Source organism: Anser cygnoides, chromosome 2, assembly GCF_040182565.1.
Source record: "Anser cygnoides isolate HZ-2024a breed goose chromosome 2, Taihu_goose_T2T_genome, whole genome shotgun sequence".
NCBI classification, from domain to species: domain Eukaryota; kingdom Metazoa; phylum Chordata; class Aves; order Anseriformes; family Anatidae; genus Anser; species Anser cygnoides.
The window spans coordinates 83,457,927-83,472,356 of NC_089874.1; the positions used below are offsets into that span (position 1 = coordinate 83,457,927).

The 14,430-nt window shown below is 38.6% G+C and overlaps 1 protein-coding gene across 2 annotated transcripts in view; it reads left to right on the forward strand.

Annotated features, from left to right (window-relative positions):
* Nucleotides 1–14,430, forward strand: part of GMDS (GDP-mannose 4,6-dehydratase) — a 411,524-nt gene that overhangs the window by 63,860 nt on the left and 333,234 nt on the right. The window contains exons 3-4 of one of the 2 annotated variants that reach the window (XM_013193585.3): nt 100–187; nt 4,889–4,998. In XM_013193585.3, coding sequence (XP_013049039.1) covers nt 100–187; nt 4,889–4,998 — 198 coding nt within the window. The remainder of the gene's footprint in view (nt 1–99; nt 188–4,888; nt 4,999–14,430) is intronic. The other variant, XM_066992543.1, reaches the window with a different exon arrangement.

Below are 14,430 nucleotides of genomic sequence, written 5' to 3' on the forward strand. Positions count from 1 at the left end.
ATATCACAAAAATGTAAACATAGAAGTTTTAAAGTTTAAATCATTTACTCCTCTTATGTTTACTATTTCCTTTTATATTTTTCCTTGTTTAACCCCCAGGTGCATGGAATCGTTCGTCGATCCAGTTCCTTTAATACAGGCCGGATTGAACATCTCTATAAGAATCCGCAGGCTCACACTGAAGGAAGTAAGACTTTGTTTTTATATTTAATGGTTTTTTAGTCTGTTTGTTTGGTGAAGAAAGGTTCCCAGACGCAGGAAGGGAATCCCAGTTTCCTCTGACTGAATTGTATTAACTAGTAGTTATTTTTAAGCCATGCTTCATATAGGATTTGTTATTTAAAAACAAAACAAAAAAAACAAAACAAAAAAAAACCACAAAAAACCACTTAATAGCTAAGCCTCCCGTTATGTTAGCTTCTATCTTAGGAAAGTAATTATTTTTCTATGATCAAAATGTGACAAAGTATATACATTTGTGTGGGTGTATTACCAAGAGGGGAAAACATGAAGGGCACAGGAAGACACTTTTTGTTAGGCAGAAATACTAATGTGGTTCTTGCATAAGTTGTAGCAATTACAAAGTGGCTGGCCCTCCAAAGAGCTATAAAAATTTGAAAACATTGAGATATTAGAACACTAAAATGTTTGAGGCAGGTATCTTAAACATTTTACCTAAAAATTATTTACCAATGTGTTACTGATGCAGCTAAATAGGCTTTTACATCACTGACAGCATGAAATCTCATGTTTAAATAGGTATTTGTTTAATTGCTAGTTTTCTTTTAGTTTTGTGGTCTCCCTTAATAGTTTTCTGGGCCATATTTTGACAGATTCTTCACAATGGAGCTAGTCCCACTTACACTGTACAAAATATTGTACAGTAAGAGATACAGTAAGAGAATAACGTGATATGTTAGTGGGCTCTCCTCAGAACTGTTTCTAGAACAACTTGTATCAAGAAGATGTATTTATTTGGTTCTTCAGTTCACCCAGCAACCTCCTATTTATTGCATGAACCTTCTTGGAGGGGTAAAATGTTAGTGATGTTCTTCACCCCACTTCTGTTTCATCATGAGCTTCTTAGTACCTGATGGAGGTCTGAGGACAGCCTTATGTAACATAAATAAAATGTGATCAGTTCTTCCTGATGACAGGAAGAATGAATGCTCAAACCTTCAAAATATCCCCATCCATGGAAACAAGTACCCATTTTTCCTGAAGGAAAAGCATTACTCTTGGAAATGTGCTGAAAATAATTTACTGTGTACTTTGCTGATGATTTGGAGATCAGAAATGATTACACTTTAGTGCACACTCAGTTGTTTCAAGGTATCTTACTGTAAGGAGAAGTTAACTCTTTGTTTAATGAGGAGAAGAATTATTTGATGGTTCCGGTTCAGCAGACGTTTAGAGGACTGAGCTTTTGAATGAAAATGTAGTTCTACATGCTATGCGCATTTTGTAAAGTTGTGCATGCTGACACTGCCTTAAAGAAAGCCTTCCCATTTGAGGTGTTATCTCTAAATATCTCTGTGCCATAAGCAAATCTCATGTCTTTTGAAGTCTGCTTCCCACGATGGTCCAACAGAACATAATTTAACAAATTGTAACAAATAATGCATCTTTTAGATTTGACTTGATTCTTTGCATGTCTCTCTAAAAAAATGTTTTGGACATGACTTCAGTGGAATTCACTGTGAATAGTTACTACTTACTGTACGTTGCTGCTTAAAATATCTTCATGAAGAATACTGAACCCTGTGTTTCCAACAAGGGAAACATAAGAACTGTATCCCATGACTTAAATTTATGGCTTACAAGGTAAAATCAGGCTAAATAAATAAATACATAAAAGGGACGATATGTTGTGAGGACCATCTTGTGAATATGAAAAGTGATTTGAGAGGAAAATGTATATCACAAATAGTATGCCTACAAACATTTAAGGAAAGGGATAGAAGGGAACAAAGAAAGCAGACCTGGAGTGTTTCACCCCACTTATCTCATTTTCCTTTAACTGAAGAATGTAGCCATGTGAATTGAAAGAGGAGGAATTGCATTTGGAATCTCAGGAAAGGCTGCTCCATGGCAACTGGTTTGAAACAATGAGTTTCCAGGCAGTACTAGAGGAAGCAAAGAAGCAATAGTAGTTGATGTGAACAAACTCTAAACTTGCTTGCCGCGTGTTCTTCCCATGAAGAACTGATTACACATTGCAGGGGGTAGATGATCTTCATAGACAGTGATTCTCTTCATCCCAAAAAAGCAGGAAAAACAGGAAGGAAAACAAGGTTCCCTGAAGCAAGCCCTGCAGCTACTGCTTGATGAGGAGGCTTTTAGATTGGACAACTTTGTTAACAACTTTATTAATATCTACCAGTGCTTACCCAAAGGTGTTGACATTTAATCTGTATTTATAAGTTTTTGCACCAAATAAACCCCGTTTCTAGTAGGCCTTCCCACTTAGCATATTACTCTTGAAAGACCTCTTTTTCTCATGGGTCAGAAAATGAACAAGACCTACCCTTCAAAAAAGGCATTCAACAAAGAAACTTTGAGGATGATGGTAGACCAAAATAGGCACACAGTGAGAGCTTTAAATATAAATTAATCATGGGAGAGCATCTCTGCTTAGCTCAACCCAGCTGGCAGCCTCCCTTCCCTTTGGGAAGCTCCAAGACTGCTCTCTGGCCTGGGGATGATGGCAGAAGTGGATGTCCTTGGCATATGAAGAGGGAGCTCTTCTGTGGCACCTCTTTTTTGCTCTGCTGCTGCTGAGCCAGGGGAGAAAGCCGTTCTTTCAGATCTGGAGCCTCTTCTTGTAACGGCATCTTTCTCCAAAACCTTCTCTCCAGAAGGATGGCCCAGCACTCAGGGAGATTGCATTTAACTCCCAGATGAAGTAAGAAGAGGAAGAACAGGACTGCCCCTGTTGCCTAGGGGAAGCTTTCTTTTCTGGTGCATTTCAATTCTTCACTGCTCCCACCAGCCCATGGAGTTGTCTTGAAAGAAGTAGCAACTGCCATCAGAGAAAACACTTAAGTAATGCTTGCTAGTGATCTCTATTCAGTGTTGTCGGAAAAATGCAGCAGTCCTGACGGTGATCTGAACGCCAGCAGTTTTGAGGATTACAGATTAACATCAAATCCAAATGTTTTTGTTTAACAACTGTTTGGGATGTTGTGAATGCTGCAGTCCATGGGCAGAACTTGAATTTCATTTTGGAAGCAGAAGAGTTGAATTCCCTGCAAGTGGAAATATGGTGGGGATCTTTCATGTAGAATTTGTGGCAGTAATGAAGGTAGTTTACATTGTGGTTAATAGATGTGTATGCAGAGAGCTTCTTTCCATCCCTCAAATTTAGTCAGTTATTTTTTTAAGAGAATGATAATGTGTCTTACTTGTTAGCCACAGCTTCAGCTGGGTCTGAAGTCTTTTTCAGAACTATCTTTTTTCAAGCAATGCATACGTACAAGCAGATTTCAGGAATATATTGTGGCCTGTTGGACTCTATGACTTTATCAACTTGAAGAGCCTTAATCACCTGTTGAAACAGGAAGAATGTGCAAAACTGAACATCTGAGAACTGTGACCTGTTACTTGCCTTCTTAAGCTATTTAAAAGAAAAAGCGCCAGCTTAAAAATGCAACTGGCATATCTGAACAGTGTTTTAAAAATGGTGGTCTCTCGTAATAAACCTTGTGTTTTAGGTTGGGGGTTGAAAGATGGTTACATCTATGGATGATACTGCCCCCAAAAAAGTGATCAGTCAAGTGAGAAGATAGCTGAATTGTACTGAAATATGATGGCCTTATCTCCAAGATAAAAAGGAAATGTAAACACAAATTGAATACAGTCAAAAACATTATCAAATGAAAATAAATGTAAATATGGCATCTAAGTGTAAAGGCTAATTCATCTATAGTTGCAACATTTTTCTTTTTTTGAATAAATATGTGAGTAGCAGTGTGTTGATATAATTTATTTGCTTGTTTTTAAAGAGAAAAGTAAGACCTGTTTTTATCAGAGCGAATTTCACTTTTGGATGAGATCTTAACAGGTTAGTCTGAAACCATGAACAAATTAATAAGCCATCGCAACCTGCTGTATTGATTGTTACAGGAGCTGGACTAGTTCTTACCCACTTTTTCACACACAAATTAGAAACTCAATCAGGAAAGATCTAAACACTGAGATCTAAACAATGGCTGCCTGACTAACCACATTTGAGACTTGTGTGTAAAGCTATGAAGAATGTTTTATTGATAGTTATAATTTTCTCTGAAATGACTTTCCATTGTGTATCTAGATCTGTAAAATACAAAATCAGTTGTAATGCACTGAATTGTACACTAATGTCACCTAAATGTTCACCTTACAGGAAGCCTAGGCATTTTTGTACCGTTTTTTGTTAGCTGTGTTATGAAATTATTTTCGTTGAGGGGCTTAAACATGGGTATCATTTTGAAAAGGAGGAGAAAGCTGTCATGTATGCCTAAGTTCATGAAAATGTCTGCAAAAGAAAGATTGGAAGCCCCAAACTAAAATGCTCTTTTTTTGTGTGTTGTTGAAATTCAGTATGACATTGATCAAATTTATATAACTTGGGTTAATGAAGTGTAAGCTATTGAAGAGATGATGTAAATGTTGCTAGGTAAATCATATTATTCAAACGATAATCTAAAATGATATTTATTACTCCTGCAGGGATATAATTACTGTGCCTAAAGAAGAAGAAAAGCAAAATTTTACTTATCCAATGTTCTCTTAACTTTTACCAATAAGTGTTTATTTGGACTTTTGAACTTGGAATAGGGTCTGGACAAAGAATGCTGTATTGTTTTGGCATTAAAGTGTATTAATGGTGTGTTCTTAAACTCTGAAGACATGAAGCTGCACTATGGTGACCTCACGGACAGCACCTGCCTGGTGAAGATCATTAACGAAGTCAAACCTACTGAGATATACAACCTGGGAGCTCAGAGCCATGTTAAAGTAAGTAATGTCTAGCACTGAGAATGAAGAATGTTCATTGCTGGTGGCATACTGCTTTGATTGTTTTGGCCTGCAGCATTTATAGCAATTTTAATAACACTTTAACATTTTAAATATTGCCTTAAATCAAGATAGTTGTGTTTTCTCTGGTGCTGAATTATTGCATGAGTTTTGGTACTGAATATATAATAAGATATCAGAATTGGTCGGGTTAAATTACCACTATCAACAAAATCTCTAGGTTTAGAAGTCTAATTTTTCTACTATTTGAAACAACTTCTGCTGCATAGCATTCCACGGATCAACCCTTGTGGAAAATCTGTGCAATATATAGCTAGGTCAGACTATGGTTAGAACCACATTATTCTATTTGCATTAAAATTGATGCATATATCTGTCATTTGCAGAAATGCTTCACGTATACCAGTTTTCATACACATAGTATTTTTTGAAAGACTGACCTATATAGAGAGAAAACATCTTTGCTACCACTTATGGCGTTATTACTACTTTTGGTTGGAAAGTCAAGTTATGTAAACTGAAACAACTCGACCAGGGCAAATACTGCTGTATCACAATGGAGTATGAACAGTAGAGCAGACAACTTTCATTTGCATGTTGCATATGTTAGGCTATATTGCTTTATTTTCAACTCAGTTCACTAATGGGTAAACTTGCAAAACCTCATTCAGACTCCATGTTGTGATTACAAACTAAAACTGATGGCCAAGTAGCAAATTGTTATGCTTACATCCTTCCTAAATGTGTGCAATAGGAAAGTGTCCTGGTTTCAGCTGGGATAGAGTTAATTTTCTTCCTAGTAGCTGGTATGGTGCTGTGTTTTGGATTTGGGATAAGAATAATGCTGATAACAACCAATGTTTTAGTTGTTTCTGAGTGGGGCTTACACTGAGTAAAGTACTTTCCAGCTTCTCACACTGCCCTGCCAGGAGGAGGCTGGGGCTGCACTAGAAGCTGTGAGAGAAGGGAACCAGTTCAGATGACCCAAACTGGCCAAAGGGATGCCCTGTACCATTTGGTGTTATGATGAGCAATAAAACTGGGGGAGTTGGATGGGCAGGAGGCTGCTACTGCTTGGGGACTGGCTGGGCGTTGGTTAACAGGTGATGGGCACGTGCACTGTGCATCTCTTGCTTTGTGTATTCTATTATTATTATTAATTTCCCTTCCTTTTCTGTCCTATTAAACTGTCTTTATCTCAACTGACAAGTTTTACCTTTTTGCAGATTCTCTCACCCATCCCACCTGGGGGAAGTGAGTGAATGGCTGTGTGGTGCTTAGCTGCCTGTTGGGTTAAACCACAACAAAATGTATTCTTAAGCCGTAAAATTCCCTAGCCTTTCTTGAGGGGAAAACTGAAGGAGCATTTAGCTTTATGAAAATGAGTTTGGCTTCGGTTTTGTAAGTCAGCCTTCCTGCAAAAAGCAATGTGTCGCTCCTGTCAACCCACAAGTCTTGAAACCCATGAGGAAATCATGCTGAAAGACTCCAGCTATTGACAAGGCATACAGCAGAATATAGAGATGAAATGGGAATAATCTTGTTTTCAAATTGCTTGCATGATTGAATTATCCAGTTTGCTCTGTGCTACACATGGGTCTGGTTAGGTTTATTAGCTTGGGTACAGCATCGGAGGAACAAGGCTACATGACTCCAAGGGCAGCTCCGGTCCAGAAGGCAGTTTATCTGCTGCTTTGCAGAATGAAACCTGAACCAGCAAACCTTGCAAGTTATTTGCAGCCTATGGTTGGGTGTTCCAGCACTTTGCTTCTTAAACCAGTGCGTTGGTTAACAATCTCTGTGGAATTGGCTCGTGCCCCTAGGGATCGTTAACATGGTTCTGATGTTCTAGACCCAAACTATATCCATATGGTTGCTGCATCTGCCAGCAGCTCAAATCACAGCACTGGGGGGTAGTAAAGGGGTGGTGGTGGTTATGCAGCAGTAGGTTCTTGCATAACGCTGCCATGGGCTCTGGGAAAGTTGATTCCTCAAGTATTTCACTGGATGAACTTTCTGAGCCAGTGTGGATCTGGCGTTGAGTCTTGGTTTTTAGAGATCCAAAATGCTTTGGAGCACAGTGAAGAGACATCGAAACAGCTTTTTCAGAAGCTAGCTTGAATGCAGCAGACCAATACTTAAACAATGCTAAGAAGCTCTGCTGCACGTAGGTGAAGTCTAGGCAGGGGCTTCTTTAGGGGGTGCTTATTGTGCTTCCTAACATCTCCAGTAACGCTTCTGCTGTTGCAGCTGGGGGAAGAACCTAGGTACCCCAAGCCTGACAGAGCTGTTCAACAGTCTTTACAGTTTTAAAACAATTCCCAGTGTTAGAAGAGGAGAGGGGTGAGAACTTGAAAACCTGTTAGAAGTGAATGTCTTCACTCCAAACTGAACATTTCTTGCCCTTAAACTTTGCTTATGTAAATTTACCCCTTCTACCTGCATTCATCATGTTTGGGGAAGGAAGAAAAAGTCTTCTAATCATAGTTTGCTTCACATTCAGGTCACTTTCAACCAGTGACGTCTTCAGTATTTTTTCGGTGGTGTTTATGTTGGCTTGTGTTTATGTAGGATAAAGTTTTTTTTTCTAGTGCTCTCACTTCCAGTCAGTTTTATGTGAGCCCATGCTGAAATGAAGGAAAACAAAATAATAGGAAGTTGGTCTGGTTTCCTGTAGGAAACCAATGAAGATGAAATTGGTTCTTGGAATGAACCCACGGTAGTCTGGGAAATACTGTCAGAGAAGACGTTTTTCTGAATCATAAATAGTGAGGATTATGACTCATAAAGTAGGTCACTGAGAGGCTGATCTGATCTTGTGCATGGGAGAAAGTGAGAGAAGGCTGAAACTTACTCATGATTAAAAACACTAAACTTAACAGAATGATATCATCAGTAGGAACAAATTATCCAGTGTGCATTCCTGTCTGTTTTGATGAGGAATGGGGATTAGCTATCCCTACAGTAACTTCCGCACTGGGTGTTCAGAAAACAGTAGCACATTTCACTTTGTAGCAACTAAATAGGCAACTTAGCCTCATGTTCTCCATCCAGTCTTTGTATGTCTTGCTGCTCTTGCTTTTGGTGCTTTGGGAATCCACTGTGCTAATCATGATTTGTTTTCATTGAAGTTTTGTTGGAGTAATTGTTTACAGTGTATTGACTCTAAATAATAACAGTTTATTGTGCATAGGTAGCATGCAGATGGCTTAACCTAAATAGTTACCAAAACTCTGCTTGTATCCATCTGTTAAATGCCTTCAAGTTCAATTATCCAAATGCTAGGTTGGCTAAAGAGTCCCTTCTTCATAGTGTTTCAGTAGATGCACACAGATGTAAACTTGGAACTATTTTTCTCTAAAGGACAAGGATTCTGCCACTGTTGACTATGCTGTAAGATTTATACTTTGAGTTGTGTTGTATTGATGGTCTTTTGCTTTCAGCACTTTAAACTGCACTGAGCAGTTACATATAGGACTGAAGAAACGACTCCAGTTTTGGTGCTGTTGTTATCCTAGTAGCCATGTATTAAATAGTCTAGTCCCATGGGTCTGTAGTGCAGATAGCCACAAGTGTTCCATTTACTTCTTTAAATTGCATTGAGTTAGCAACCTGGATTTTGCCTACTTAATGTTGCGGTTTGTTGGTAGAAATTTTATAGCAAATGTGTTTTATGAGATGAAAACAAGTTGGCTTTTCTGTGATGGGTGTTCCTTACACATGCAACATTGAAGGGCAGTATCTTACTTGCATATAACTATGTTTAAAAAGTCAGTAAATGCTCCGTTCTTTACCTGGCAAGATGTGTACAAGTTTCTTTTCTTCATCTTTAGTTTACATTCTGCTCAGTTTTAATTAGTTTTAATTCCTTGTAAACATATGGGTGTTAGGAGATGTGCAGGAATTAATTTTCAGCTCACAGTAGTGGGGTTGGATGGAATGGTAGTGGTGGCATTGGGATGGACTGTTCTTGAGCATGGAAGAGGAGATCTTAGAAAATCAGTGAGTTCTTCTAGATCCCTCATCTTTTGAGGGCTGTATCCAATAGTACGGTACCAAGCAGATCTCTGAACAGTCCAAAATTTGCTCTTTTAAGGTTCAGGATTGTCGTCCTGCTTCATGTCGTGAACCCTCCTCTCAGGATCGATGAACTCCACAGTCTCAGACACTGCAGCCAAGGATGCCCTAACTAGTTCTTCCATGCCTGTAAGAATCAGGTCTTTATAGCATTTCCCCTTGTTGGTTATTCAGTCACGTATGTCAGGAGCTTATCATTAATGTGCTCAGGAAACCTTCTGGATTGCTTGTGCCCTGCTGTGTTGTTCCTACAACAGATATGAGGATGGTGAAAGTCCTCCATGAGGGCCAAAGCCTATAAATGTAAAGTTTCTTGTAGTTCGCTGAAGAAAGCCTTCCTACTACATGTTGTAAAGCCTGCTTGCGTACCTGGACTGCTCCTGGCTTGAGGAGTCCAGAACCTTATGGAAGACAGGGCTTCCTCCTTACTTCCCACCATGCTCTTATAGGTTCCATTTTCCTGCAGTTGTAACAGTGCTTTTGAACACTGCTGGGGACATGTGGTGCTGTGTTACTTTATGGTGAGGAAGGCAGTGTTTGGGACACAGCCTCGAAGCTAGCGTCCTTCTGTTCAGGGTACAAGTGTATCAAATACTTAGAAATATTGTTGTCTCTCTCTTGCAGGTTTTATCAGAGATACTAGAGGGACAGTTCGCTTTCCTCACCCGCTTTATAATTCATATAGTTAAATAGTTGAAAATTTGATAAAAATCAGTGTAGGAGAGAATGTCACCCTGAGGTGGTCTCATGAAGAAGCTGCTTCCATAGTGCGTCTGGTGAGTACTTAGCTATGAAGAAGGTCAAGACACAACCTTAAATAGCATAACCCAGAAGTAAGGCAGAACTGAGAACCAAAGTCTCCTGATTCAGTTCTGCGATAGTTTCAAAGTCTTTTAGCTAGGCTGGGGGAACATGCATTCTGGACAAAGCAGCTCTTTGCTAGGACCCTCATTTTGAAAATCCTTAAGCTTGGTTTGGTTTAGCTTTAACCATCTCAGTCACATTGCACTGAAGTAACTTTAACTTAGGCATTGCCTATTTGGTAGATTAGTTCTTAAAATAGTTCTTCTTTTTTTGTGCTGGAGATGTGTTTTAGTATTGTAGTCCATGTTAAACAGAAATGTTTCCCGCTACTTTGTAGGGTGGATTTTTATCACAAATAAATACCAATCAGTAATCTTAGTGCCACTTCTGTGCTCGTATTCTAACTGTATATTTACGCAGATAGTTCCAGTTCTGCAGTGCTGACTTGTGGCAAAAGTTGTTTTTTAGTTTGCAGTGTCACCTGTATGAAATTGCAGGCTAGGTAACTCAAGGAATTGATTGGATTTTTTCTAAAATACTGAATTAGTAACAAGGCTTAAATTGTGCATTACATCTTGCAGAATGAATGGTCTGTATACTGTACCTCATGGATCTTATTGTTCAGTATACCGTGTTCTGCTGTAGCTTTATTGCGTAGGTTTTGTTATAAATGTCGCAGAAGCTCACAGCTGCTTGGAAAACAAAGGAAGTTTTTGCATTTTATAAAACAAGTAGTTTGGCTGTTTTGTGTAACAAGATCCAGTCTACCTAATTGAAAAGAATATTAGGAGCACTCTTTTGTAGAGATGTAATACTTAATCATAGGCAAAAGTAGGCCTAGTGTACCTTAATTTTGTGGAGTTGAAGAATTTTATAGTTATGCTTTATAGAATATTTTATTGTCTCAAGATGATATCAAATTGCTCCTAATTTAGCATGTATGGCCATTCGCGTTATTAGCCAAGAAGTTAGTTCCCCAACCTGATTTGTGCTGTAACAAGGCTATAAATAGAGAACCTTTGGCCCCTGGGTACTTCTGCTTAGGGTCTCCCTGTGCAGCCCTCTAGTAATATGCTCTGTGGCATGCTTGGGTACCTGTCCATCTCCTGTCATCTGTTTGTTGGTCGTGGCAGCTTGTAACACCAGCCTCACAAACACAGCCTTGCAAGAAAATTGTTATGCAAAACAGCAAATTCAATGCTTTTACACTGCCTCATGTGATGGTGATTTGGTTATTAGCCAGGGCAATTAGTCTCTCTGCTGTAAACACAGAGGCATAAGAGTTGGCTGGGCTACTTTCTGTCCCCCAGAATGCTTTATTGCTTTTGCTGGTACTGGGTAGGTACTAAGGATACGATCCTGTAAAGTGCTGAACAGTCTTAATGTAGCTCAGCACACTCTATAACCACTTTAATTTCAGGCTGTTAGAATTACTCGGGTGTTTTCCTGAGTTCTGTCCAGGATGCTGTGTCCTTGTGGGATGAAGTTGTAGTGCACCAGAGGGCAGAATAAGCCTCCTGAGTGCTGCTTTCTAACGCCTGCATACAGTGTTCTTCTGTGTGTAGTTTACAAACTCCTTAAGCAATCCGACTCCTTTTAAGCAATCAAATTTTAGCTAGTTTTACACTTGGATTATTCTGCGTGTTTTTTTTTTAATGTAATACTTATATTACCTGTTCAAACAGATTTTGTGTGTGGCCTAGAAAGAAAGGCAATTCCAGTAATAAGTAACAATTGCCATTTTGTATGGTTCTTCATTTGACCCACTAAATATTTATGGCACTTCACACAGTCTTTGTAATTGTGGCCTGTATGGTCAGACTAAATAGATCTAAACCAAAATGTTTAGTAGCTTAGCGCGACTATTAATTTTATTAAGCAGATTAACTTTAATAGCTAAATACAGGTATTATGGCTGTGAATACATGAAAAGAACAATGGAATAACACGCTCGGTGTTACTAGTATGTATTAGAGTTATTAGCAAATATAAGCATTAACAAATAGCTCTCCAAACCAAGTACTCTTTATGTCAATACCAATGAGAAAATTAGGGTGTTAGGTTTATGGGCATGTTTTAACACCACAGAATATCTCATGACTGTTGTGTGCTAGTATTGTCTCTGTGCCCTGCTATTCCACCTCTCTCACTTTCTCCTTACCTGCCCCCTTCCCTCAACAAAAATCTTCTCCCTGCCCATGCTCCCAGGGAATTTCCCCCCCCCCCCCCCTTCTCTAGAAAACAGCACGAGTTTGTATGCTTTTTGGATTCCAGTAACCTTTATTTGTGGTTTCTATGATAACTTGTTAGGGTTTTGCTTTTTTGATCTCTGCCTTCATTTTTTCTTACGGATCACTTCCAGGATAAATGCAAAGCACATTTTTACTAATAATTTGCTTTCATTTTTTTTTTTTTACATGATACATGTAAATAATCATGTTTTTGAAAAAACTAAAAAGTATTTCAGATTTTAGTCAGATGTCAAAAGGACCAGACTCAGGACTTTTCCACATGGCTTGGAAATTAAATAGCAATATGTCATGGCTCTACAACTGAAGATTATAGATTTCTTTCAGGTTTCTTTGTGGCTTCAGTGGGTGTCTCTTGCAAATGCAAGTACGGGACATTTTAAAACTGCTGTTCCTGTGTTGTGCAGTTGCATACAAAGCAGGCTGAGCCCTGTGATGAATGAAGTGGTGTTTATCTTTGTGACCCTGATGACGGATAAAGTACCAACTCCTTCATCTCCTGCTTTGTGTGTGGTTTCTGCTTTAAGGCTCCGTAATTTGACTTCCTGACTGACTTCTGAATTTTGAATCTGTTGTAGTAGTAGGGGGCTGCAGTGGAATCCATGTTCATTCAGTGCTGTGGCCCTCGTTAGGTCTAGGTAGCTGTTGTTGAAATCAAGCTCTCAATTAGCTCTGCTGCTACATAAGTAAACATAAAAAAAAATATGCTTCAAAACAAATTTCAGAATTGGAATCTTGTTTGAGGGCATAAACGATGTTAAACTGAATGGTTAATAGATATATTTTCATATAATTTGTGCATCTCTACTTGAATTGTAGCACTTTTTAAGTGCAAAAATAATTGCTGAACTGATTTCTAAGTCTGGGGATGAGCAGAGGGAAGTGATGAAAAGGTCCTTGGTAGTTTTCCTTCTAACAGCTGCTGTAGGGGAAGAAAAAGCTGGTGGAAAGGGAAGGCAAACACTTGTGGCATTCATGCAGTTGTATTTTTTCTGTCAAATAGATGGCAGCAGAGTGTTGTATACAATAGAGCAGCCACATCGGGTAATGGGAATGAAAGAGGAATGACACTTCAAGCTGACTTGTATCAACTGCAGCCTTGAACAACTTGTAGTTAGGCATAAAATAGGAAAGAAAGCTATTATTGATAATGCAAGCGCAAAGAGGATGAAGAAGGGTATGAGATGCTATAAAGTACTGAATTTCTGGAATAGTCCCAGGTGGCAAAACTTAATCTTTTAAGGTATGTCGTCCACTCATGCAACATGATTGAAATCAGCTAACATAATATGCATGTCAAAATAAAGAGACAGAAAGAAAAAGAAAGTATTCACAAGTTGCAACTGAAAGTAATATACAGCTGCCTTGGGGTACTGTAGGAATTGGCCAGAATGCCTATTTTTTAGTTAAGCAAGTTAGAGAAAGGAAATGTCAGTCCTCAGTCAGGCAAGCATTCTTTGGTAAGGTTTGCTCAAATGTCACCTTTTTTTTTTTTTTAAAAGAAAGAGCTGCAGTCTGTTATGCCCTGATCCCCCAAATTAGATTTGCTGTTAAAATGAGCCAAGGTGCAGATCTGTCTCTAGAAGTGTTTGATTAATAATAGCTGTACAATGCTTGACTTAGTATTTGTTATGTACGAAATAAATGGCTGCAAAACACGGTCATCTAGGCATTTAAAGAGGCTTTTGTATGCTCGTCTGCTTCTAAAATTTTGTAGCAGGGCTTTCTCAAGATAAAGGTAGAATTGTCTATATCGAAGGCTTTGACTTTGATGTCAGTGATTGTTCAAGACCTGGGATTTTAAGATCTTGTAGAAGAATAGAAGCCTTAAAAATGAATATTATAGTGTGACTAAAGTAGTCTAGAGATTATGTCAAGGCTGGAAAAGCCAAGATAGGGTGCTGTCTTAGTCATAAAACACTTTATTTCTGATATGGCTGTGTGAGTGCTACCATCCTGTGTAAGCATAGCTTCAGTGTTTATTTTCCTGATGTACCTCATTAGAGTTTTACTTTCTATAAGCAGATGCTTTTGTAACCAAATTGACTGAAAAGCTGTTATAACAACAGCTTGGTGATACCCGGCAGGTTTCTATTGATAACTAATGTTTCTTTTTTGTCATACTTGGTGTTTTAGTGATCCATTCACCCACTTCTGCAGGCTAATAAGAAAAAACAACCTATAGCATAATTTATTTCTAAGAAGTTGGAAGAAAAGCATTTAATTCACTTTGAAGTGTATCAGCTAAAGCTAGCTGCTACAGCATACTGAGATCAGAGGG